Source organism: Rhinolophus ferrumequinum, chromosome 15 (assembly GCF_004115265.2).
Source record: "Rhinolophus ferrumequinum isolate MPI-CBG mRhiFer1 chromosome 15, mRhiFer1_v1.p, whole genome shotgun sequence".
NCBI classification, from domain to species: domain Eukaryota; kingdom Metazoa; phylum Chordata; class Mammalia; order Chiroptera; family Rhinolophidae; genus Rhinolophus; species Rhinolophus ferrumequinum.
This window is the reverse complement of record NC_046298.1, coordinates 40,597,677-40,624,271: the sequence shown is the minus strand read 5'-3', so window position 1 is coordinate 40,624,271 and position 26,595 is coordinate 40,597,677. Positions and strand designations below refer to the sequence as shown.

At 48.2% G+C, this 26,595-nt stretch overlaps 1 protein-coding gene across 5 annotated transcripts in view; it reads left to right on the top strand.

Moving 5' to 3' along the window:
* XRCC1 (X-ray repair cross complementing 1) overlaps positions 1-26,327 on the top strand; it is a 28,111-nt gene extending 1,784 nt beyond the window's left edge. Inside the window, exons 3-17 of one of the 5 annotated variants that reach the window (XM_033129384.1) lie at positions 6,574-6,684; positions 16,647-16,805; positions 17,586-17,660; positions 17,749-17,851; positions 18,120-18,229; positions 18,305-18,416; positions 18,551-18,809; positions 19,127-19,243; positions 21,692-21,785; positions 21,943-22,075; positions 22,312-22,366; positions 22,452-22,591; positions 23,717-23,807; positions 24,225-24,300; positions 24,393-26,327. In XM_033129384.1, the coding sequence (XP_032985275.1) occupies positions 6,574-6,684; positions 16,647-16,805; positions 17,586-17,660; positions 17,749-17,851; positions 18,120-18,229; positions 18,305-18,416; positions 18,551-18,809; positions 19,127-19,243; positions 21,692-21,785; positions 21,943-22,075; positions 22,312-22,366; positions 22,452-22,591; positions 23,717-23,807; positions 24,225-24,300; positions 24,393-24,506 (1,749 nt within the window). In that variant the 3' untranslated portion in view covers positions 24,507-26,327. Of the gene's footprint in view, positions 1-6,573; positions 6,685-16,646; positions 16,806-17,585; positions 17,661-17,745; positions 17,852-18,119; positions 18,230-18,304; positions 18,417-18,550; positions 18,810-19,126; positions 19,244-21,691; positions 21,786-21,942; positions 22,076-22,311; positions 22,367-22,451; positions 22,592-23,716; positions 23,808-24,224; positions 24,301-24,392 lie in introns of all 5 variants that reach the window. The other 4 variants (XM_033129386.1, XM_033129383.1, XM_033129385.1 and 1 more) reach the window with 4 other exon arrangements.
* The last annotated feature ends 268 nt before the right edge of the window (positions 26,328-26,595 follow it).

Sequence of the window (26,595 nt, the reverse complement as noted above, 5' to 3'; positions counted from 1 at the left end):
CACCTCAACTCATTGAATCCTCAATAAATACCCCATGACCTAGAGTTTATTATTATGCTCATTTTACAGATGAGGGAACTGAGGCCCAGAGAGGTTATATAACTTGCCTGGAGCCAGTGTTTTAAATTGAGGGAGATGACAGTTTGCTGACGGTTTTGTCTTGGGACCTGGATTCAAGCCCCCAGCTCTCTCTCTAACTCACTCTGTGACCTCAGGCAAATTGTGTCATTTCTCTGAACCTGTTTTCTTATCTGTCCATTGGGAATAATGAGATCCAAGCCCAGGGTTATTGTGACAATTGGGTGACATAATGTCTGCAAAAGTGCTCTGACAACATGTAGGTGTTTGTGTAAAGGGAGGGATTCATGTTTTTATTACTGAGTGATGATTCTGCTGGCTCTCTTATGATCAGGTTGCCTCAGGAGAATCACATCCCATTATGTACCCCACTTACAGTGGGAACAGAGAGACTAGAGGCAGAAGAGACAGGACATAGGGGTGAGGGAGCCATAGGGGCCAGAGCGAGGCACTGGGTCCTCTGCCCTGGGAGACTGAGGGAGATATTGCTGCTGTCACTGAAATGGGAAACCCGGAGAAAGGGCAGCTTAAGAAGGTGATAGGTTCAGTTGGCATGTCCAGGTTTGATGTGACTTTGAGACGTCCTAGGGGTGGCATGCAGGAGGCAGTTAGGGATCGGTCTTGGAAAGGAGACAGAGATGTGGAAGTTGTCAGCACAGCGACAGGGCCTGTAGACTCAGGAGTGAATGGATTCATTTGTTCATTCATTGATCGAATCATTATTTATGAAGCACCTCTGTAGGCCAAGCTGTTTTAGATACCGGGGCCATGTAGCAGTGGATGGCACAAGACAAACATATGTCAGTCCTGTGGAGCTTTCATGTTAGAGGTGAAAGTCACAACTGAAATGTAAGTCAGCTAATGAGTGTTGTGGAGGAAAATTAAACAGTTAAGAGGAATGGGGAATGCCTCAGCTGGGGAGGAGGCAGTGGCAAGAGGTTTTTATTTAAATAGGGAGTCAGGGAAGGCCTGAGAAGGTGACATTTGAGCAGAGTGAGCTCTGCAGATACCTGGGGAAGAAGCACAGGCTGCCTAGGCGGGCTGGAGCCTGGGTGCTGGAGGAACAGCCAGGAGGCCTGTGTGGGTGGAGTGGAGTTAGCCGGGGGGGAGAGGTAGGAGATGAGCTAATGGGGTGGGGTGGAGGGCCCCAACACACTGACAGCCTGAAAGCCATTGTAAGGGCTTAAGCTTTTGCTCTGGGTGAGGCAGGAGCCACCGAAGGGCTCTGAGCCAAGGAGGGACACAATCTGACTTAGGTTCTCATAGAATCCTGGTTTCTGTGTTGAGAATGCTGCAGGGGCAGGTGCAGAGCAAGCGTCACTGCCGTGCGTAACTTATCCCATGTCAGAGACCCGGTGGGACATCTAAGTGCATATGCAGGGTGACTCCAAATTCACTGAATGTTAATTTTGGTTCTTTTTCAAGCAAGTGATGAGGCAGAAATTTCTGGACACCGAGACTCGTTGACTACTCTGTGGGTTTTTCTACTACCTGTAGTTTTTCCTCCCAGCTATATTATACAACATCTGGATATTATCACACTGGGTTCAGCCCTCTCTGCTTGTGACAGCCCCACACACCCTTTTTGTTTGCTTTGGCCACCGGAGGCTCCATGGCCAACCCATCACCTGCTCCCAGAAGGGGCCTTCCCACCTCTTTGCTAACTTCTGGGCCAGAGGGGATGGCTGGCTGGGCGTAACTCTGGTGTAACTCTGGTGCTCCACCAGAGGTGCGTGCTTTAGAAGAAACGTTCGAATGGGGGTGGGGGGGAAAAAAAAGGAAAAAAAAAAAAGGAAGAGACATTCAATAGCAAGATGGCACAGGTTTCTTTTTTGTTTTTCAGTGGTTTTCTAATCATTTGGTTTGCCATCGTGGCATTTCGAGTTAGTTTTCACCTTCTTTTGATGTGTATGTAACATGCTGACAGCAAAGCGCTCAGTTCCGTGAATCCTCACAGCCTGCAGCCTGTGTGCTCTACCCCCAGATCAAGTAATAGGACATGCCCAGCTCCCCCGCCTCCTTGCTGTCACTACCCCCGTAAGCGTAACCACGATCCTGATTTTTAACAGCATTGATTCATTTTGTCTCGTTTTGAATTTTATATAAATGGACCCACACAGTATATGTACTTTTGTGTCTGGCTATTCTCACCCTACATTATGTTTGTTAGTTTCATCCCTGTTGTTGGGTGTAGCATTGGATGGTTCGTTTTCATTTCTGCATAGGATTCCATTGTTGGAGATAACCATTGTGGTTTTGTCAACTGTACTTTTTGAATGGGTATTATATGCATATGGTGCAAAATTCCAAAGCGCGTATGCTGGAAAAGTCCCCTTCCCCACCTGCTTCCATGCCCTCCTGCCCCCTCCCCTGACTCAGGCTACCCAGTTTTTCCCTCCTGAGGCAACCAATCACTGTTAGCAGTTTCTTGTGTGGCCCTCCTGGGTCACTCTATGCACATATAAACATATAAATTCATCGCCTCCACCCCTTTTTAAAAGTACATAGTATATACCCTGTTATCGCCTTGCTTTTTTTCAAATAAAAATGTGTTTTGGAGTTCCACTGTCCTTGCATCAAGTGCTACCTTTTCCTGTTTAATGCTTCATGACATTGCCTTTCATGGATGCGGAACAATTTTTGTAACAGGATGTCTCTGAGGAACTCTGCAAACCTTCCACGTCTCATTCATTTCTCATTCATTCACTGTCATGAATTGTGTGTCTCTGAGAAAGGTGCACACAAACCCGGGCCACAGATGACAGTCATCTTGTGTGGAAGCCCTTCTCCTAGCAGCTGAACACTCCTTTGCTGAGATAAAATTCACATAACATAAAATTCACCATTTTAACCGTTTAAAGTGTACAATTCAGTGGTGTTTAGTATACTGACAATGTTCTGCAACCATCACACTGTCTAATTCAGGGCGTTTCTGTCCCCCAAAGAGAAACATCAGAATCATTTAACAGTCACTCCGCATTCCCCTTCCCCAGGTGGCCCCTGATAACCACTGATCTACTTTCTGTCTATGGCTTTGCCTATTCTGGACATTTCATACAAATAGGATTGTATAATATGTAGCCTTGGTGTCTGGCTTCTTTCACTCAGCATAATGTTTTTGAGGTTCCTCCATGTTGTGGCATGTATCAGTGCTTCATTCTTTCTTACAGCTGAATAATATTTCATCATACGGAGATACTGTACAATGGTATCCATTCATAATAAGTTGATGGACATTTGGGTTGTGTCCATGTATACACGTTTTTATAAGAAATGTTTTATTTATCAAAAGGAAGAAATACAAGGGAGTATTGTGTGTTTAAAGTAGACGTAGTTATATATGTGAGGAGAATCATTCATTTAAAATCGAAATATATTCATCCCGCTAGTTGTGGGGCCCTGTGTTTCCTATTGTGGGAGAGGTAAAGTTACTGAGTTTTTACCTCGAGGATTGAAATAGGGGCATGGAAAAGGAGTGTTGTTGGTTTTTAGTCAGGCAGTTGGGTCCAAATTTCTCTGCCAGTTATTAGCTGTGTGTCACATACGAGCCTGTCTGAGCCTCAGTTTTCCCATCTGTAAAACTGGGATAGTAACAGACCCTTCCCCCTAAGGTGGTTGTGTGGATTCGGCCCAGGAGGAGCTTCTCTGTGTGGTAGGCAGAATAATGGCCTAAAAATTGGCCATATCCTAATCCCCAGAACCTGTGAATACGTCACTGTACAGGGCAAAAGGGACTTTACAGTTATGATAAAGTTACGAGTCTTGAGATGGTGAGATTAGCCTGGGTTATTTAGGGGGGCCCAATGTAATCATAAGGGTCCTTATAAGGGAAAGAGGTAGGCAGGAGAACCAAGGTCAAAGGAGGAGATGTGGAGATAGAAGCAGAGGGTGGCATGATGCCATCGCTGGCTTTGAAGATGGAGGGAGGAACTACAAGCCAAGGAATGCTGGCGGCCTCTAGAAGCTGGAAACAAGGCAAGGAAACACATTCTCCCCTGGAGCCTCCAGAAGGAACGCAGCCCTGCTGATACCTTGACTTTAGCTCTGTGAGACCAAATTCCAGACCTCTGACCTCCAGATCTGTGAGATACGTTGTTTTTAGCGGAGAAGTTTGCGGTAATTTGGTACCGCAGCAGCAGCAGCAGTATACGAAGCACCTGGCGCACAGTAAGACGCTGAAAATCTTAGCTTTGATGATCCTTTTGTGATAGAAGGGGACACTGAGGCAAGTGACTCATCAAAGCCAGTTGGTCAGGGAGGGCAGACTCAGAATCATAACTCCGGGTATTTGTTCCTTCGGCAAATGGTCACCAGGGGCTTCCTGTCCCTGTGCCATCAGGAATGTACTGAAAGGCCTCCTGTGATGGTAGTATCAGCTCACGTTTACGGAGGCACTATTCAAGGGGCTTCGTAGGTATCCCTCGTTTGTATCGTCACAGCGACTCTGTGAGGTAGAAGTTGTTCCTGTCCCCATTTTATAGGTTAGTAAACTTAGGCTCATGGGGCGCAATGGAACCGTTTGTTCCAGGATCACACAGCAGTCAGTAAGCAGAGCTAGGAAGGACTGGACGCTGTTCTTGGTGTCAGGGACGCAGGAGGGAGTGACTCAGATGTTGTCCCTGCCTTCGTGGAGCGTAAAAGTCTGGTCCGGGAGACAGATGCTGGACGAACACAAATTAAAACTAATAACTGGATGATACCAAGTGCTCATGATGAAGAAGAAGAAAGCAGGGTTAGGGAATAGAGTGGCACCTGGTGGGAGGTGAGGGGGGCTACTTTGGTTGATTTGATGAGGTGACTTCTGAGCAGAGACCCGGAGGATGGAAGCAGCCAGCCGCGGAAGGTGTGGGGAGGAGTGTCTAGGCTGGGACATGACAGGTGCAAAGGCCCCGAGGTAGGAAGGAGCTAGCCTGTTCTCAAGACAGAAGGAAGGCTGGAGTGGCTGGAGGAGAGCCATCGAATGTGGCGGGCAGGAAGCTGAGAAGTCACACGAGGCTTCTTGTGTAGCTGGGCAGCTCCCTGTGCAGGACTCAGCGGTGCAGAGCTGGGAGCAGCGGTGGAGACAGGCAGAGTGGTCAGGAGGCCAGCTCACTCAGCCTTGGGACCGCCCTCAGCACTGCTTCTCTCTCCAGCACCCGTGAGGAGGTGGAGGAACACGCATGGACCCTAGCCAGCCTGCCTGGGCTCCAGTCCCAGCTCTGTGGCTCACCAGCTGTGTGACCTAGAAGTTACATAACCACTTCCTGCCTCCTTTGCTCACGTGTAAGAAGGAGATAATAATAGCCTCTGCCTTGCAGAGCCGTTGTGAGGGAGAAGATGCGTGCGTTCCGTGTCTGGCACATCGTGAGCAAGTAGATGTTTGCTGCCACTGCTCTGGTTATTATCTGTATCGTCTGAACTCCCTTCAGAAGAACGGTTATTATGATGACTCTCGCCTCTCACACGTGAGGAAGCTGCTGCAGAGAGGTTGTAGGTCCCCCAGGGTTGCACCCTTGGAAATGGCAGGACTGGATTTGAACCCAGGCTTGCCTCACCCCAAGTCCAGGCTTCTTCCTCCCATGTAGGGGTGCTCCGGTGTGCAGCCGTGTGCAGGCGATGTTAGGGGGACCTCCAACATCACCTGGGAGGTGATAGGGCAGATGGGAGCATCAGATGATCCCAGGGGTGAGGCCAGTGTAGGAGGTGGACTAGGTACCTTTGAGGGTTGGAATAACTTGTCATTCTAGGATAAATACAGGATCCCCAAACTAGCAAGCAGGAGACTTGCCTCGGCCATTCCTAACTGCCTTCTCCCCCCACATGGCTTTCTGCCTCCTTACCTGTCAGAAGGGGGTGGCGGGATGACAAGTGCTTTGGGGGAAGCCTTCCTACAGGTAGCTCTTTCCTTCTATTGACACATAATTATCGAGCATCGACTAATAATGCCTCCGGCATTATGACTGACAGCAGTAGAGTGCTATTACATGCCAGCTCTGTGGCCACAGTATTTATGTGTATCATCCTAGATACAAAGATCATCCCCATTTTACAGACGAGGAAACTCTGACCAAGAGGTTAGAGGTCATATCGCTAGTGTGTGGCAAAGGTGGGATTCGAACCTAGGAAGCAGTGGGGAGCAAAACCAGTCCAGGCCCCTACCCTCAGGGAATTTCCTCTGAGTCCTGTGTGATTGGGGGTGGATAACTCTGGCAGGTGCTACCAAGGAGAGCTGCATGGCAGCGGGTTATAAGCTGATCTGGCAGAGTCTGGAGGAGTCGGGGAAGCAGTGTGGGGGTTTGTACATTCAGTGAGTGTTTTCTGAGCTCCGACTCTGTGCCATGCCCTGTGCAGTGTACAGTGGACACAGTGGCACCACTCAGCCCCGGCCCCTGCTGTCACAGGCTTCGTATTGCAAGGAGACATGGCAGCTCAGATGGGGGTCATTCCACTCCCGAGGGCCCACAGTGAGCCCAGGGGCAGAGCAGGCACTGACAGCAGGCTTTCCCTCTCCTGCAGTTGGAGAAGGAGGAACAGATACACAGCGTGGACATCGGGAACGACGGTTCAGCCTTCGTGGAGGTGCTGGTGGGCAGCTCGGCCGGAGGGGCCGGGGAGCAAGACTATGAGGTAAGCAGGACCTTGTGACGGGCCCAGGCTGATCGGCCCCGGATGCCCCATCACCACTTCTCCCCGGCCTCCTGGGTGCCAGGCGGGGTGGAGATGAGTCACACTGACCGCGGCCTTTTGGAGGAGCCCAGTGTACGGAGGAGACAGGTGAAAAACTGCATGGCCAGGAAGAGACCGAGTTTACCTTGTTGTTGCATAAACAACCCCTTTATTGCCGAATCATATCCACTGTGAGCATGTTTTAAGATTCACTCGCTGCTTGAGAGCAAAACCGCTTTTTAAGAGAGATTTGTCTGTCTCAGAAGCTCTCACAGATGTCCTGGCAAATTGAGATTCCGCATTATGTGGGATGCCTCTGTTAGACGCTCTATTTTCGACAAATGTTTACGAGAAGGAATGCCTTTTGCTCTATTATGAATATTTAAAAAGTCGGCACAATCCATTTTTTTACTGGTTGAATTAATTAGATCTGGATTAGTGAGATCATAGTTGGCCAGCTAGTTAATCAAAACACTGTCTTTGGGTAAAAATAAATCTGTGTGACAAAGTTTACAATTTTAAGTGAATAGACCAGTTTTCTACAAGATACATTTTTTTTTTGCTTGTAGTGACAAATTGTTTTTAATTGAGGTATATTTTGCATATAATAAAATGCACAGATCTTAATGTACAGGTCAAAGAGTCTTTGACAAATGTATACACCTGTGCCACCGTCCCCCAAATCAAGACATAGAACATTGCCAGCATCCCTGAAAGTCCCTTCCTGTCCCTTTGCAGTCACTCCTCCCTCCCAGTTCAGGCACCCTCTGACTTCCCTTCTGTCATTATAGACTAGTTTTGCCTGTCTTACAATTTAGTGTACATGGAATCTTACAGTATGTCCTTTTTTTGTGGCTGGTTTCTTTCACTCAACGTTCTGTTTTTCTGAGATTCTTCCTGTGACTGTGTCAGTGGTCTGTTCCGCTTCATTGCTCAGTCGTTTCCACTGTACGCACAGACCACAATTTGTTTTTCTATTTTGTTGATGGGTGTCTGGGCTATTGCCACTTTTTGACTATTATGAATACAGCTGCTGGAACATTCTTATACAAACTTCTGTGTGGAGATTTGTTTTGGGTAAATACCTCAGAGTGGAACTGTAGGGGCTTAGGTTAGACATGTTTTATTAACCTTATTAGAAATTGACAGTTTTCTGCAGTGATTGTACCATTTTATATTCCCTTTAGCAGTATATGAGTTCTTGTTGCTTCACATCCTTACCTATACTTGATACAGCCTTTTTAATTTTTGAAATTTCAGCTACTCAGATGGTGTGTTGTGGTATTTTATTTTGGCTTTAATACGCATTTTCCCGACAAGTTCTGACATCGTGTAACCTTTGATGTACTTATTAGCCCTTCATTTATTTTATTTTATGAAGTCTCTATTTGAGTCTTTTGCTTATTTTTTTATTAGGTTGTTTGTCTTTTTGTCTTGGGCATTAACAGTGTATATTTTTCAGAGTCTTTTTTTTCAGCTATGTGTGTTGCAGATTTTCCCCAGTCTGTGACTTGCCTTTTCATTATCTTAACACTGCCTCTTGATGCGCAGAAGCTGATAAAGTTCAATCTATCAAGGTTTTATTTTTTTTTAAATGCTTAGTACCTTTTGTGTCCTGTAAAAGATATTTGTCCCAAAGTAATGAGAGTCCCCATATTTGTTGTTGCTGCTATAACAAATTATCAGACACTCAGTGGCTTGAAACAACCAACACAAATACATTCTCTTACAGTTCTGGAGGTCAGAAATCTAAAATCACTCTCCCTGGGCTAAAATCACAGTGTTGGCAGGGCTGCCTTCCTTCTGGGGGCTCCAGGGGAGAACGCTCGTCCTTACCTATTTCAGCTTTCAGAGGCTGCCTGCATTTCCTGGCCTGCGGTCCTTTCCTCCATCTTCAAAGCCAGTGATCACATTACTCTGACATCGACTTCCTCATCTCTTCTCTGATTCTGACTCTTCTGCCTCCCTCTTTCTTAAAAAGTCCCTTGTAATTATTCTGGACCCCCCTGGATAATCCAGAGTAATCTCCCTATTTTCAAAATCCTTAACTTAATTGCATCTGCAAAGTCCCTTTTATGTTCACAGGGTCCAGGGATTATAATGTGGCCATCTTTGTGTGTGTGTGGGGGATTATTCTGCCTACTGTCATTTCCTGTGTTTTCTTCTAGAACCTTTATATTTTAAGCTTTTACACTTAAATCTCTGATCCATTGCAAATGAATTTTTGTATATTGTGTGAAGTAGGGGACAGGTTCATTTTTTCCTGTTTGTTTTTTATATGTTCGTTGAAAATACTCTTTTTTTAAAAAAAAAAACACTTTCCTTTTCCCATTGAATTGTTTTGACTCTTGTGTTAAAAATTAATTGACCATATGTGTATGTGTGAATTTCTTTCTGTCCTCTATTCTGTTCCATTAATATGTATGTTTATCTTGATGCCAATACCACCTTGTCTTAACAGTAAATATTGAAAACGGATTGTGTTGGACTTCCAACTTTTGTCTTAAAGATCTATTCTAGATCCTTTGCATTTATTTCCATATAAATTATAAAACCAGCTTGTCAATAACTTTCAGACCTACAGAAGACAATTCCCATATGTCTGCAATCAGTTTCCCCGAGTGTTAACACATAGGTACAGTAGTCACCACTTATCCTCTGTTTCACTTTCCAAGGTTCCAGTTACCCACAATCAACTGCAGTCCAAAAATATTAAATGGAAAATTCCAAACAATTTGTCAGTTTTAAATTTTGAGCCATTCTGAGTAGCTTGATGAAATCACGAGACGTCCTGCAGGGAACATGAATCGTCCCGCTGTCCAGCATCTGCACACTGAATACGCTGCCTGCCCATTAGTCACTTAGTAGCCATCTTAGTTATCAGTTGTCACAATACCGCAGTGCTATGTTCACGTAACCTTTATTTTACTTAATATTGGCCCCAAAGCCATTCACGTAAATTTTATTACAGTATATTATTATAATGTTCTATTTTATTATTAGTTATTATTGTTAACCTCTTACTGTGGCTAAGGTACTATCCAAGTTTTCAGGCACCCACTGGGGGTCTTGGAATGTGTCCCCCAAAGATAAGGGGGGGACTACTGTGACTATTTTTTACTGAACTGAAAAAATTGCATAAGTTGCATACATGATGTCCCTGTATCTCTTTATCCCACTCCAGTAGATATTTCCTAAAAAACAAGACATTTGCTTACTTATCTCTGTGGGGAAAGAGTCCCAGAGAGCAGTTTCCAGGCTCTCGGCCTCCCGCGGGGAGGTGCTGGCTCGCATAGTGAATGACCATCAACTGTGATTGGTTGGCCATCAGCTGTAACCAGTTAGCCAATTGGCTACTGATGTCTGCGGTGGCTGCGTTGATTGGTTGGTTGGTTGGCAGGCAGAGAAGTGAATGGCAGACTGTGGATCATGTGGCTACTACTGCGTGTGTCTCCCCGGTAGCCAGAGAGAATATAGTGGTATGGCTCCCCTATCTATGGCTCCGTGGGTGTTCCTTTTTGGCCTCACAGTATCCTGTGTTCTTATGTGGGGAGCGGGAGCAGAGGCCCCGCAGGCCGCCCCGCAGGACAAATGGCGCAGCGAGCAGGGCCTTTCCCATGACATCTCAGTATAGTTATCAAAATTAGGAATTGATATAGTATTCTGTTTTCTGACCTCAGACCTTATTCCATCATTGTCCTAATAATGTTCTTCATAGCAAAAGAAACTTTAAAATCATGCATTGCATTGCCTAGTCCCATCTCCTTGGTTTCCTTTTAATGGGAACAATTCCTGTGACTATCTTTGTATTTCATGCCAGTGACATTTTTGAAGAGTAGAGGTCAGAGGATGACATTTTTGAAGAGTAGAGGTCAGGGGATTTTGTAAATATCACTCTGTACAAAATGTCTGATGTTTCTTCATGATTAAATTTAGGTTATACGCTTTGGGCCAGAATACCACCGAAGTGATGTGTTGTTCTCAGTGCATCAGATCATGAGGCACTTGCTGTTGACTTGCTTCATTACGGATGATGTTAACTCCGAGCATGTGGTTAAGGTTGCATGGTCCAGGTGTCTCCACTGGACTGTTACAGTTTTGCCCTTGTGATTAATAAGTATCAGGTGGGGAAATACTTTAAGACTATGTAAATATCTGGTTACATCTCACTCTTGCATTCACTAGCTTTAGCGTCTATTGATTCTTGCCTAAATTACTGCTGTTATTTTAACGATATTTTCAAAAATTTAATTTTTTAGTTGTTAATAGCATAAAAAAATACAATTGACTTTTGTATATTGACCTTGTATCTTGCGACCTTGCTAAAGTCACTTACTAATTTTTGTTGGAGAATCCCTTGGGATTTGTGTAGAGCCCTTGAAATTTTCTACATACAAAATCATATTGCTGTGAATAAAGACAGTTTTCATCCTTTGCAATCTTTATACTTTTTTTTTCTTTTTCTCATCACGCTGACTAGTATCTCTAATACAGTGAATGGAAGTGATGAGAGTGGACGTCCTGGTCTTGTTCCTGATCTTAGGGGGAAAGTGTTGAGTCTACCACTATTAAGTACAGCGTCAGCTGTAGATTTGTTTATAGATGTCCTTTGTCAGGCTGAGGACATTCTTTTCTAAACCTACTTTGTTGAGAGTTTTTTTTTCATGAATGTGTGTTGAATTTTATCGAATGCTTTTTCTGCTTTACAAAGTACATTTTAACAAATGAGGTTTTCCTTTAACAAACATTCTTATTCTCAAGGTTATGTAAGTTGTAAAAAGGTAAACTGAGGCACATTAAATTTTGAAGAGTTGATATGAGCAAATGATTTGAATTGGGCAGCCAAAACTGGAAATGGTTAGGGGCACGCTGTGGGTGGTCTAGGGCAGAGGTTTTTTTTTAGTTTTTTTTTATAGAGGACACAGAAGCAAAGCAAAGCAATTATTTAATTGGCTGTAGCTTAAATGGTTACCTTATTTGGGAAATCTAGTTATTTAGCTGTTATGGTAGTTGTTCTTGAGTTTCATTTTCTTAGATTCAAGAAACTTAATTGGCTGTTTATGATTTGTTCTTGCATTTCATTTTCTGAGATTTGAGTGCACTAACTCTGGCTTATAGTTTGTTTACATAGGCTACCTAACCACTAGAGTCACCCAGTTTCTAGTGGCCTCCTTGTTTAACTATTTTAACAAAGTCAACAGTTTGGGGGACTATTTAAAAAAAGAGTTCTCTTTTTTTGGCAAACAGATTTAGATCAAAATTCTACTTTATAATGATGAAAACAGAATAAGTATTTTTAGCCAAAATTTTATCATACCTGGTAGGTGAATGTTTATTATTCCCCCTCTTATCTATCCAGTAAGATGACATGGCTAGCTCAGGGCTTTACCGTTTCGAAGTCTGAAAACGCCTATGGCAATAATCTCCCATTCTTTTAAGGTTTTTAATTAAACTTCCGCTGGAGTCTCAGATTTTTGTTATAATTTTTAGCCAAGACTGAATTAAAGACTCTGGAGCTTATAATGTTTGGCTTCCACCCAGAGACGAGGTAAGGCTGGAAGAACCAAGAAAGAAAAGGAAAAAGGACAGAGCAGGGCTGGTCCACGTTGATGTCACCTATACAGTAAGGTCTCCCTTACCACAGCCAGTAGGTTCTGCAACTTCAAGTGAAATGACATTACAGTGAAACCAGTTCTACCCCAGGCTAATTGATATCAACAAGAGTTGCGTTCCTAAGGCCTCTCATCAGTGTTATAGAGAAACATTATTTGAGGACCTGCTGTACAGATCAAGTACAAGGCACATTTTGTAATAGGTAATACCATTTTCTACAAAATCAACATGTTCTTTTCTTCCCCCTTCCAATTCTACAAAGGAGATTCATAAGCTTTTGAGGTTAACACATTCTGGAGGGTAAAGGTTTAATCCTGGAATCTTACAGATGGTGTCGGATAATAAAAACAGCCTGATAACTAGAGTTGTTTTCTCTTTACAGCGAATGGGTAGAGAGTACAGTCAGAGGAAGTCAACCTCTTAGTATCGGTAGCAGCTGCCAAACACAGTTTGCATTGCCCCTTCATTTTAGTCACTAGATAAATGCTGTTCTTCTATCAGCTCAAAATCAGGCCTTTTATAAACCATTATAGTTGAGGCCATAGAGATGGCTTCCCTTCTGTATAAATTTCTTTGTCTTCGCTGTTTCCTTTTCATAATCAGAGCTCAGCACAAAGAGACATATAGTTACAGTCTATGGATTTATCAACCAAAGGCTTTTGATTTCTAATTTCACAAGTTTCACAGCATGTTAGTTAGAAAGAACTAAGTAAGTAACAATATATGCAACTAAAATTGGCTCACTGCATAAGACTCTATTGTTTACTTAGGAAGAAAGTCTAGCATTAGGCAGACCCAGAGTTGATCTGGAAGCTTAACAAAGTCAGGGTGCTTGGTTGGCACCTCGTGATTCTTTGGACCTGTCCTCGCAGCTACAAGATGATTGCTGCTGCTCCATTGGCACGTAGTAGCATCCAAAGCAGGACTTGGAGAAAATGGAATGGCAGAAATTCAGTGGCACTCTTCCATCCTCTATTTCTCTTTTTTATTTTTTTATTTTTCAATTATAGCTGGCATCCAACATTTTTTATATTAGTTTCAGGTATATAGCATAGTGGTTAGACATTTATATGATTTACGAAGTGATCTCCCTGACTAGTCTGGCACCCACCTGGCACTATACATAGTTACAATAGGAGGTCAGACAATTAAGTTTGGAAACTCATCCTAGAAAAAGTGTTACATACCTCACTGCTGAGTATCACTATGGTCACCTTCAAAGTACCCCCCTTGGGAAGCTATACAATGAGGCCAGAACCTAGTCCACCCTTCAAAGCAATTTTGGAACTCTTTTTCTCTGGAATGGCCATCAGAGCTGTCATCATATTATCCTTGATGTCCTGAATGTCATCAAAATATCTTCCTTTCAATATTTCCTGTATCTTCGGGTAAAGAAAGAAGTCATTGGGGGCCAGATCAGGTGAGTAGGGCGGGTGTTCCAATACAGTTATTTGTTTACTGGCTAAAAACTCCCTCACAGACAGTGCCTGTGAGCTGGTGCTTTGTCGTGATGCAAGAGCCATGAATTGTTGCCCAAAAGTTCAAGTCGTCTAACTTTCTCACTCAGCCTTTTCAGCACCTCCAAATAGTAAATTTGGTTAACTGTTTGTCCAGTTGGTACAAATTCATAATGAATAAACCCTCTGGTATCAAAAAAAGGTTAGCAACATTGTTGCAACAAATTCAAAAACTTAATTGTCAGACCTCCTATTATTGACTCTATTCCCTATGCTGTACTTTACATCCCCGTGACTGTTTTGTAACTACCAATTTGTACTTCTTAATCCCTACACCTTTTCACTGGTGCCACTAACTCCCCTCCCACCTGGCAACCATCACTTTGTTCTCTGTATCTATGAGTCTGTTTCTGTTTGGTTTGTTTGTTTATTTTGTTTAGATTCCACTTATAAATGAGATCATATGGTATTTGTCTTTCTCTGTCTGACTTATTTCTCTTAGCATAATACCCTCTAGGTCCGCCCATGTTGTCGCAAATGGTAAGATTTCATTCTTTTCATGGCCGAGTAATATTCCATTGTATATGTGTACCACATCTTCTTTATCCATCTGCCTACTGGTGGGCACTTAGGTTGCTTCCATATCCTGGCTATTGTAAATAACGCGTATCCTCTGTTTCTCTTTAATGAGGAAGGCAAATCTTTCCCAGAGGCCCCCAGCTGCCTCCCTCTGAATATCGCATTGGCCAGAACTGGGTCATGCACAGGTCCTTGGAGCAGCCATTGGCAGAGGGAATTGGATCACGTAGACCAATCACGGTTCATCCCTTAGTGTTGGATGCACAGCTTTTCCACTCTTGTTCAAAACTACCTGGTCAGTTTTGATTATCATTTGTTCCTTCATCATACTTTCAGCATCTCCATTTACTTCTTTAAACTATTAAAAATACTTTTATTTTGTGTATTTGATGTATTTTTTAAGTTTTTTTTTTGTTTTTTTAAAGATTTTATTGGGGAAGGGGAACAGTGTGTTTTTCCAGGACTTTACTAGGGAACAGTGTATTTTTCCCAGAACCCATCAGCTCCAAGTCAAGTTGTTGTCCTTCAATTTAGTTGTGGAGGGCACAGCTCAGCTCCTAGTCCAGTCGCCGTTTTCAATCTAGTTACAGGAGGCACAGCCCACCATGCCATGTGGGAGTCAAGCCAGTAACCCTGTTGCTCAGAGCTTGTGCTCTAACCAACTGAGCCATCCAGCTGCCCCGATATTTTCAATATATGAAGCCTTTGTGGGTCTGAGTATGTAGCTTGTGGTTTCTGCTGACCCTAAGTATGGTAGTGTGTTTCCTCATGCCTCATGGCACGCGTGTGTGTGTGTGTGTGTGTGTGTGTGTGTTTCTTGTTGTTAACTTCTGTGCTTTGAGAATACGTATCTGTGAGAAATCTTGGAGGACTTGGTTTGAAGTACGTTCCTCCAAAGAGGATTTGCCCTGGTGACACTGTATACATGGGACCACTTAAAATGTTCAGCTTGGGTTTTTTCTGTCCGGATAGCTAGTATGAATTTTTGCTCCAAGTCTTCGAGAGTACAAACTCGTGATTTGGAGTTCTCCAGAAAGAATTTTTCATTTTTTTCTCTGCTGTCCTCCGAGCTAAGGTCTCCCACTGACTCTCTCCCCAAGTCACGTTTTCCCCTAATTTACCCACAGAGGAGGGGCCCAGCTCTATGTGATGTGGTGATGGCCTCGGATACTGTTCTTGCTTGGAGCCCAGGCGTGGTCTTCTGTTCCCCTCTGCCACTACCCCTTAGGGCCTTTAAAATCTATCTCTGTGCCACCCAAGGTCAGAACCAGGGTACACACCACATCAGTGCCAACCACTGTACCAGTCAGGGTCTTGCCAGGAGACTGAAACCACACCAGAGAATTTAACAGAAAGAATTAGTAACTGGGTATTGAACTGAAGAGGCAAGAAGACTTAGGTATGATGAAGAACTGAGTGCAGGGAGCAGCTGCCGCCCCTGGGGTTGGCGAACAAAAGGAAAAGGTTGCAATTACTGAAACGCAGATGTTTAGAAACTTGGAGATGGGGTTCCATAGAGCTGAAAATCAGACCCTGAGGAGGGGGCGCTCATCAGCTGACGCTGGTGTCCCTGAGAGAGGTTCTGCAAGTATTAGGAAGCTGCAAACTGGACTGATTGGCTGCCACAGTGAAGGACTGCTGCAGAAGCAGAAGCAGAGGCGAGCCTGGCGTGATGCTCACCAGACCTGCAAAAAGGAGCAGAGCCCGCCTCCCTCCTCCAGCCTGGCAGCCTCTCTCTAGCCCCCCCTGTTGGCAGCCGATCAGGAGCAGCTGGAGAAACAGAAATGTTGGGCCTGGCCCAGCATCCCAGAGCTGAGCGTGGAAGAGTGGGTTTGAGCTAAGAGAATCACTTAATAATTGGCACAGCCCCCATCTCTTTGGACTCTGCTCTCTCATTTCTGGCTTCTGATAATTCCCCTTGCTTTGCTTCTGACTCAGCCGTGTATTTCTAAAAGGTGTTTGAATATTGTGAGTCTTCTCTGCAGGAGGGTTCCTGAGGCCATGTAACTGTCCATATGAGCAGATGTGGAAGAATTTAGAGAAGGATCATTGAGATCTGGAAGTAGAAGGATCCCTCTGGGGTCTGGCAGGGAGGGATTGACCAGAGGCCCAGAAATAAGAGAAAAGTCTAGAGATCTCAAGGCAGGTCGCAGCGTGAGCTGGATCTGGTAACTCCCTAAACCTCTACTCGGGCCACCTGCCCTCTTCCCAGCCCCTAGGATGTGTCATTTAAACCAGCCAGCCCTGGTTCTCATTCACTGTACCTTCCCTCAGGTCCTTCTGGTCACCTCGTCTTTCATGTCCCCTTCTGAGAGCCGCAGTGGCTCAAACCCCAACCGCGTTCGCATTTTCGGGCCTGACAAGTTGGTCCGGGGAGCAGCCGAGAAGCGCTGGGACCGAGTCAAAATTGTTTGCAGCCAGCCCTACAGCAAGGTACCTAAGGGGGGAGCTGGGGATGCAGAGTCCTTGGTCTTGGCTGAAGAGAGAGCTCAGGGGCCGATATTGAGTCGCAGGGGGCTGGGAGGACGGGACGGCTGGGCCCATGAGGCGGCTGGTTCCTGCCTTCTCTGAAATGGGTTTGAGAGCCTTCCCTTACGTGAGGCTTTGTTTCCTGGAGGGAGCCCAGGCCAGGTGAACTGCAGGACCTCAGGGGAGTTGGCAGAGGGGCAACTGACTTGTTAGGGGTCTGGGCTAGGAGAGTGGGCCTAGGGATTAACATCAGGAGTGCAGTCACACGCTGGGTTCAAAAGCTGGCTACACCATTTCTTAGCTGTGTGACCTTGGGCAAGTGACTTCACCTTTCCGGCCTCGGTGTCTTAACCCTTAAAGGGTTGCTGTGAGCTAGGATGCTGAGCTGAGGTAACAAGACCCAAATGGAAATGACACCACGCAGTGTAGGTATCCTTCCCCATGGAACTATCCTGGGGGGATGTTTGGATGGTCACCCAGGGGCCCAGACTCCTCTCTTCTTATGGCTCTATATCCCCAGCTGGCAGAAAGGGAAAGAGCTAATGCACGTAAAGGGCTTAGTTAGAGCCATGCTGACCCAGAGTTACGGCGCCGTACAGCTTGATGGTATATTGTCAACATTATCATCTGGGCACCTCCCTCGAGGAAGAAAAGAGCCAGAGAGCAGTTTCCCTAAGTGAAAGAGGCTTGGGGCCAGGCCTTGGTCCTTGGTCAGACTCCCTGACTCCCACCCTCCTTTCCCAGGACTCCCCCTATGGCCTGAGTTTTGTACGGTTTCACAGCCCCCCAGACAAAGATGAGGCAGAGGCCTCACCCCAGGTAAGCTCTGCCCGCCACTCCCAAGAGCCTTCTCCCTGCCTCTTCACCCCCACCCTCCAACTGCACTGACCTTGTGGGACCTTAGAAGGTGACCAAGCTCGGCCAGTTCCGCGTGAAGGAGGAGGATGAAGGTGCCAGCTCCCTGAGACCAGGGGCCCTCTTCTTCAGCCGGATCAATAAGATATCTACTGGTAAGTGTGGAAAACTTGAGTCCTGAGTGAGTACCGGGTTGGCACCTAGACTCCTGGATCTGAGGGAGGAGGGACTGGAGGCTGGACCCCTGGGTCTGGGAGAAGACGGGCCTGGGGGCCTGGCCCCCTGGTTCTGAGGGAGGCGGGGCTGGGGGCTGGGTTCCTGGATCACTGCTGGGTTTTGGGAACACTCTTTGTCCCATGGATAGGAGCTGAAGGGTCTGAGGGCCCAGCCCTCTCATCCTGGATCCACTTCTTCCCTCTGTAGCCACAGCGAGTGACCCGGCAGGACCCAGCTATGCAGCTGCTACACTGCAGGCCTCTAGTGCCACCTCCTCAGCCTCTCCGGCCTCCAGGGCAGTAGGCAGCACCTCCAAGGTGAGATCATTAGGCCCTGGTGGGGTGGAGAAGGAGGGGGGAATCTAGAGGCCTCAACTCATCTCACCCCCTCAGCCTCATGAGTCCTCCAAAGGGAAGAGGAAGTTGGATTTGAACCAAGAAGAAAGGAAGACCCCCAGCAAACAGTCATCTCAGCCCTCACCATCCACTCTTAAGAAACCCAAACGTGAGCAAACTGGATTTCGTGTTCCCATAGGAGCCTGTGCTCCTCTGCTCTAGGGGCGGGCTCGGGATCAGAGGGCAGAGGGGGTGGGGTTTAATCCCAGTCGTGCTAACTGAATCTACTCTTTGGCTCCCCAGTGCCAGCACCCACCCGTACCCCAGCCACCGCCTCAGTCGTTGCCCCAGCACGCGGGGCAGCGCCAGGGAAGCCCCGAGGAGAAGGCACTGAGCCCAGGGGACCCCGAGCTGGCCCGCAGGAGCTGGGGAAGATCCTTGAGGGTGTGGTGGTGGTGCTGAGTGGCTTCCAGAATCCTTTCCGCTCAGAGCTCCGAGACAAGGCCCTAGAGCTGGGGGCCAAGTATCGGCCGGACTGGACTCCAGACAGCACCCACCTCATGTACGCCTGTGCCCTCCTGCTCCCCACCTTCCTGCTGCTTCTCCTCCGTCTCCCTGTCCCCTCCATCTTGCTTTCTTTCCCTCTCCCTGTTTGCCTCTCCCCCACTCTCTCTGTCTCTCCAGCTCCCCGTATGTCTCCTCTGCCTGTTTCCTCTCTGATTCTTACATGTTTCTCTCAGTCTCTGTGTCTTTTTCTGTTTCTCCCATATCTGTCTCTCTTTCTCTCTCCTTCTCCCTCTCTCTGTCCCCCTTATTTCCTTCTTCCCCTTCGCCTCTCAGATCACACCTGACTGACACCCTCCATTCTGCTCCCCACAGCTGTGCGTTTGCCAATACCCCCAAGTACAGCCAGGTCCTAGGACTTGGAGGCCGCATTGTGCGTAAGGAGTGGGTGCTGGACTGTCACCGCATGCGTCGGCGGCTGCCGTCCCGGAGGTGAGGCCTCATGTCATGTGTGTGGCATACATATGTGCACACACCTACCCCTCATCCCTGTGTTGGGCAGTGCTAGGGATCTGGAGCGAAATCAGACTGGGGCTTGCCAGTGGAGAACACAGGCGGCCAAGCCCAGAGTCAGCTGACTTCTGTGGGGGATTGGGGGAGGGAGGGCGGGGCTGGGAGACACAGGAAGGAAGGACGACTTGCCTGGGGGTTCACGGAGGGCTCTATGCAGTGTGCTTCGGAGAGGGAAAAGAACATTGCAGGCTGGAAAAACAGCATGCAGAGGCTCGGGCTGCAAAACGGAGTGTTGGGGCCTTTTTAGATTCATTCTAGAAGACCCAGCTTGGTGTCAGGCAGGGCTGTGCAATGCTGGGCACCCAGGTATCAGGTCCTGACTTTGAAGGCCTCTTACTTTGATGAGGAGCCAGACGTTATAAAACAGTATGGAGGAAGGCCCAAGGGGAGACCCCAAAGAGCGAGGTGGGGTGAGGGGTGTCTTCAAGGACTAGACGAGGTTTACCAGACTGAACAGAGGCGGAGAGCATGCTGGGTGGAGGAGTCAGTCTGGGGTCAGCCTGGAGAGGTTGCAGGTGGGGCTCAGCTTCCAGTGGGAGGAGGAAGTGGCAGGAAAATGAGCCGAGGCAGCAGGAGCCATGGTAGGCTTTGGAGCTGGAGAAGGGCGGGCTCAGATCTGAGACCTGTGGATTGGAAGGTAGACTTGAGTCGCACTCCTAGGAAGGAAGACAGACCCACCTGAGTGTGTTCAGAATCAAGGCTGCACCTGGTGTATTTGAGAGCCGTTCTGTGTTTGTGTTTGTGTTTGTTGGGGGAGAGGTGAAGGTGGAGGCGGAGGCTGGGAGGTCGGTGGGATCAGCTCAGAAAGGGCTCTTGGCGCCTGGCAGAGGCGCTGAGCTGTCCAGGTCCACAGACCTCTTCCTTAGTTCGGGAATCCAAACATCTCTGGGCCAAGAGTGTTTTCCTAGGTTTAGCACAAACTCACTTGGCTGCATTATCATCCTGAGCTCATGTGAGGCTATTTATGGACTTTATCCCATTGAGTTTGTCATATTTATTACAGAAATATGCATGGTTTTGATTTACAGGCCACTCTTTCCTCCCACCTCCCCCGCCCCCAGAAGATGTTATATAACAATCTGTACACCACCATTTGCCTCTCTAAAATCTGAAAAATTCAAAATTCTGAAACCCATCAGGCTCCAAGGGTCTCTTCATGAACAATGGGGAGCAATGGAAGGTTTGAGAGGGGCAGGGGCCGGCTCTGTAGTGGGGAGTAGGGTGTTGAGGGGAGGCTGAAGGCAGGGACCCTGGAGAAGGCTGGGGCCTTGGAGACAGAAACGGGATGAGTTGGGGATATATATTTAAGGACAGAGGACCAGGGTTTGGAGTTTTGTCTGCCTGGGAGGGAAGGAAGATTGCCATCGAGACAACGAGATAAACAGTATTTGCATCAGGGTTTTGACCAAAAAAATAAATTCAGAAAGCATTTTATATTTTAAAAAACTCGATGATGGAAGGGACACTCCAGGGAGATGGCTTTCTCCACAATAATTACAAATTGAGTTTTAAAATTCTTTTCATTAAAGATTTAAAGAACCTTTAAAGAAAAAGCTTAGTAAACCTACCGTGGATTCTTCAATCAATGGCTACACTTTAAGTCCTCTGAATTTCCCACAAGCTACTGCTTTACACTGAGTGTGACGGGCCTGAACAGTGTCCCACCAGCTTTGAAATAACCAAATCATGAGCAGAAGGGTCTTATGTGCAGACCAGAAAAGTAAAGCCAACACGTTCATTTGCTTCTGCTGCGTACATTGCCCTGTGATTTGGGGCAAATTAATTAATCTCTCTGTGCCTTAGTTTCCTCCCCTATAAACTGGGGCTAAAAATAGCACCTGCCTTAGGATTCAGTGACTCCATATTTGTAAAGTGTTTAGAACAGTGCTGGGCACATAGGAAATCTCATATAAGTGTTAGCTGTTGTTATTATTAGAACTAGGAGAATTCTTTTCTTGGAGTGTCAACAGTTTAAGGAACGATGAATATAGATAGTATCAAGGTCTTTAAAAAATGTATTTGCTTTTGGGGATTTTCCCTTAATTGGTAGGCATACTCCCGATGAGAAACTGACTTTGATTCTCAAAGGGGAAAATTATTTCTGATTTTTTTCCTTTCTGAAATGGGGCATTTCTTCCCCAAGAGGGAGGGGCAGCCAGGGAGTGCTCAGGTCTCCTGTGTGGGAGGCTGGGGTGACTGGGGGTCGGTGGGGCCTTCTGCAGCTGGGAGGAGGGGCAGGCCGAGAGTGGCCGTGGTTGCGACCCTGGGTATTCAGTAAAAGCCAGTGGCTGTTGCTTCCCAAGCACCCTTCCCACCTGCCCCGGAGGAAACTGTATGCTGTTTGTCTGAGGCCGATGCCTCTCCTAGGTACCTCATGGCAGGGCCAGGCTCCAGCAGCGAGGACGAGGGGGGCCCTCACAGCGGCAGCAGCGGGGATGAAGCCCCCAAGCTTCCCCGAAAGGTCCGATGCCCCCTGCGCTGGTGGGGGAGGGTATAGTGGGAGGAGTACATGGGTCGGTGTGATCCCCAAACTCCACTCTTCTGCGGGCACACAGCTCCACACACACTCACACTCACCCTGCCTCTTCCCTCCTCACTGACTCACCCTCCCTCCTCAGCGCTCCCAGACCAAAACCAAGCCCCCTCAGGCAGCAGGACCCAGCTCACCCCAGAGACCCCCAACCCCAGAAGAGACCAAACCCGCCTCACCAGGGCCCCAGGAAGATACAGACACTGAAGGACAGCAGTCAGGTCAGAGCCTGAGGGAGGAGGGGCTGGGGGCCTGGACTCCTGGGTCTGAGGGAGGAGGGGCTGGATACCAGTCAGATGGATGTGGGGGGAGGAGGAGTTTGGGGACCCCAATAACTGGATCTGGAGAGCAATTGAGGTTGGGGTTTGGGATGCCTGCGTGAGACTGGGCAGGAGGGTTACCAGCCTTTCCAGAAGATAAGGCAGACGCCTCACATTGACTAAGCTTCCACTCGCAGAAGGACAGGACAATGGGGCGGAAGATTCTGGGGACACTGATGATGAGCTGAGAAGGTAGGGTTGGGGCTGGGGGACCCTGGCCTTGGGTGGAAGGGATCTGGTCTGCATACTCTTCCCCCACCCCTCTTGGCTTCCCCAGGGTGGCTGAGCAGAAGGAACAAAAGCAGCCCGCTGGCCAGGGGGAGAATGGCGAGGACCCATATGCGGGTTCCACGGATGAGAACACAGACAACGAGGGGCCCCCGGAGTCTCCCAACCTTCCAGTTCCTGAGCTCCCCGGTAGGAAATCGCTTCCTCCCTCCTGAAGTGGATTCTGTCTCTCTCTGTTCTCAGCCGTGATTTGCCGCAGCCAGCCATGGGATCGCTGCTGCCTGCCCTGTGACTTGTCTCTCCATTGCCTCTGCCCGCTCCTTGTTTCCTTAGGCTTATTCCTTTCCCTTTTATATCCTCTTGTCACTTCCTCTGTCCCCCTCTTTACTTCGTGCTGTGACCACCTCCATCACACCCCTGGCCAGGCCTGACCCCCCCTTTGGCTCCACTCCAGGTGTTAACGTCCCCTCCCTCACTCCAGGCTTCAATCTCCCTCTCTTCAGGATCACCTGGGGGCCTTTGAAAATCTTCAGATGCCCAGGCCTCACCCCGCCAGGTTCAGTTCTGTCAGTATGGGGTGGGGCCTGGCACACAGATGTGGGCACTGATTTCTGTTGGGACCTGGGTGGTGTTGGCATTGTTGTTTGTCACGCCAGACATGAATGCGGGGGGCATGGGGTGGGGGTCAGGCATCAGAGCCTCTGCCGGTGGAGAATGAGGGAGAAGCCCAGCAGCCCGAGGGCTGAGTGGAGGCGAGGTGCAGTGGCCGCTAGAAGAAGCTATTGCCACTGGTTCCTTGTGGGTGATGGGCAGGAAAGTACTTTGATCCTGCAAAGCCGCAAAAGTGGCACCAGCGAGTTGATGGCCTGGAAAGCCAGCTTGAAATGGAACGAAGAGCCAACCTGAGGGTAAGGGCCAGAGAAGGCACTAGTGGAATAGGGGTGAGACAGCCTCGGTGAGGAAGTGGCCGGCTAGATAAGTTTCCGAGCGGGCCAAGCTCATTAAGTGACACCAGCCCCTCTGTGATTTTCCTCGGGTAAGAAACATGTTGTAGTCATAGGAATTGGGTCTACCATTTAAGAAGAAAAATAAAAAAGGCAAAGCAAAGCTCCCCCTGAAGTTTAAAGATTTTACAAGGCTCTGCTGGGCCTGGCCAGGAACCGCTGCTCGTCACCCCGCCAGCTGTGCATGAACACCCTGTCCAGCCGCCGGCCCGGCTGGCCCTCCTGTCTCGCCTCCAAGCGTTCCGTGGCTCCTGGCTGCTGCTTGGGACTGCAGGGCCCTCACCTTGGCTCTTCCACTGTCTCCCCACAGACTTCTTCCAGGGCAAACACTTCTTTCTGTACGGGGAGTTCCCTGGGGACGAGCGGCGGAAGCTCAGCCGATATGTCACAGCCTTCAATGGGTCAGTCTCTAGGGGATGCAAAAGGGGGTGCTGGGTCCAGTGGAGGGGAGGTGTTAAGTTTGGGAAGGAAGGTGATCGGGATGGTGGAGAAGGGGTGAACCTTGCAGGATGGGCACGGGCCATGGAGTTCAGTGCCAGCCCCGCCCCCTGCGCTGGGCAGCTCTGCTGCATACTTTCACCTCCGTTTCCTCTTCTCTAAAGTGGGGTTCCCCACCACCATTCTGAAAGGTTTAGTGACAGTGGGAACTGTTGGTATTGTGGCTGTGGCAAAGCTGGCACCTGGGAGAATGGGGGATCCGCAGGCAACCTCTAGGGCACACAGGTGGGGATAGGCGAGGACGGCCTTTGAGAATGGTTGGGGAGTGGGGTGTTAGCAGAGGCGACACCGATTCTCGGCTTCTTTTCTTTTCCCGCCAGGGAGCTCGAGGACTATATGAGTGACCAGGTCCAGTTTGTGATCACGGCACAGGAATGGGACCCCAGCTTTGAGGAGGTGAGTCCAGAGAGGCAGGGAAAGGGAGACCCAGCCTGCCCTTGTATCACCTCCATCCCCTCCTCGCTCACACGTGCACCCCCCTTCCCCAGGCCCTGGTGGACAACCCCTCCCTGGTGTTCGTCCGCCCGAGATGGATCTACAGTTGCAACGAGAAGCAGAAGTTACTTCCTCACCAGCTCTATGGGGTGGTGCCCCAGGCCTGAACACACACAGGCACACGCACGCACACATGCACACAACGTGCACACACGAGTTTAATAAAAGTGACTTGGTTTGGAGCTGCTGCCCCTCACTTGGGAGTCTCCCAGAATCTCCCAGAGGCTCCATCTTTCTGTCTAATGTTTGGTTTTTGCTTCCCCTCTGAGGGCCAGGTCTCTGGGCTGCCTGAAGACTCCCGTCCTGGGGTCCTGGAAAGAATGAGGCGCTCTTTATTGGGGCTGTCTTATTGGGCGTCTGGTAGGGAAGAAGCTCTGTCACTCCTCCCTGGCCCTTCAGCCCTATGGTAGCAGCTGGCAGGGAATTGGGAATCTGACACTCAGCCGGTTCTGACTCTCTGAGCCCGTTCTCAGGTCTTGAGGATCCGCAGGCACCTCTGTGGGTTCTGGGCTGGAGGCCTGGGTGCTTATGAGGTGTGCCTCTCTCTTAAAGTCTCAGCCCCCCCGGCCAGGGATGTCTCCCTTTCTTCAGGGCTTTTAGAAGTAGCTCTGTAACTATTACCAGCACGGTTTTACACCGCACCTTACTTGGGAGGTAGAATGGGGGGAAGGAACATTTTAATCAACCCACCCAAATCCTGAACCCCTTCAAGGCTCTACTTCATTTAAGGTAGGAGCTGAGCTGGCTGTTAGAGACTCGGCAGAAGATGGGATGGCAGTTTAGGCAGGAGTCCATGGCCTGGTTCAAAGGCCAGGAAATGGGAACTAGCTTCATGCCTGGGAGCAATTGAAAGAGCATTGTCACCTTTGGTGAAGAGGCTTGAGGGGCAGATCTGGCTGGAAAGGTGGGCATAGTCCTTGCAGCTGGTAGCCATGGACATGGGTGGCTATTTAAATGAACGACAATGAAATGAAAGGAAGAATTCACTTCCTCAGTCACACAGGCCACATTTCAAGTGCTCAGCGGCCACTGTACTGGACAGCACAGACCATTTCCATCACTAGAAAGCAGAAGGATGAGGCTGTCCTGAAGGGCTGTCAATGCCAGGCCCAGAACCTTGCACTTCTCCTGGGGCTGGGGGAGTTAGGAAGGGGTTTGAGCAGCACAAAGGGCGGATCTGCCCTTTGGGTTTGGGACCTGCCCTTTGGGTTACCTTTTCTTTCCAACTTTTGCCTCATTAGCTAACCAAGGGCCACTAATCTCAATCCTTTCCCTTTCTTGACCTTTCTTTGAAGGTGGTATTAGACTGCATTCATTCATTCACACATGTACTGATCACTCACTGTATTAGTTTCCTATGAATGCTGTAACAAATTACCACAAACTTAGTGTCTTAAATCGACACTAAGTTTATAATCGAGGTCTGGAGGTCTGAAATCAGAATTGGGTCTCACTGGGCCACAAGTCATGTGGTAGGCCGGCCTGAGTTTCTTTTGATGGCTGTAGGGGAGAATCTGCTTTCTTGGATTTTCCAGCTTCTAGCACCTGCGCACTTTCCATTCCCCTTTCGTGGTCAAAGGCAGCAAAGGCCAGGCAAGTCTCACAGTTCATCACTGACTGAATCTTCTGTCTCCTTCCGCGTTTAAAGACTTGTGATTACGTGGAGCGCCTGGATTATCTGAGATAATCTCCGTTATAAAGTCAGCTAATTAGCAACCTTAATTCCTTCTGCTACCTTAGTTCTTTGCCACATAGCCTATTCATAGGTTGCAGGGATGTGGGCATCTGTGGGAGGCTGTTGTTCTGCCTACCACACCCTCCATGAGTGAGACAGGGGCTGCAGTGTGAAAACAGACAGCTGTCCATGCTCCCATGGGGCTGACATTCTGCTGGGGAGGGTGCGCGGCGGGGAGAGACGGTGAGTGTGTGTTGCTGCGCTGGGCAGTGATAAATGCTGTGAGAGCAGATGAAGCGGGGCCGTGTTACAGTGATGAGAGTAACGGCAGGGTGGGGATAGTTTAGATCGGGTCATAGGGGAAGGCGTCTCAGAGGACTTACCGCTCTGCAGGGACTTGGGAGAAGGGAGTGTCTCAGGAAACTGGTCCAGGCAGAGGAAAAGCAAATGCAAAGGCCCTTGGGTGGGACATGTATGAGGAGCAGCAGGGCGTCAGGGAGTCCAGAGACCCAGGATGCACC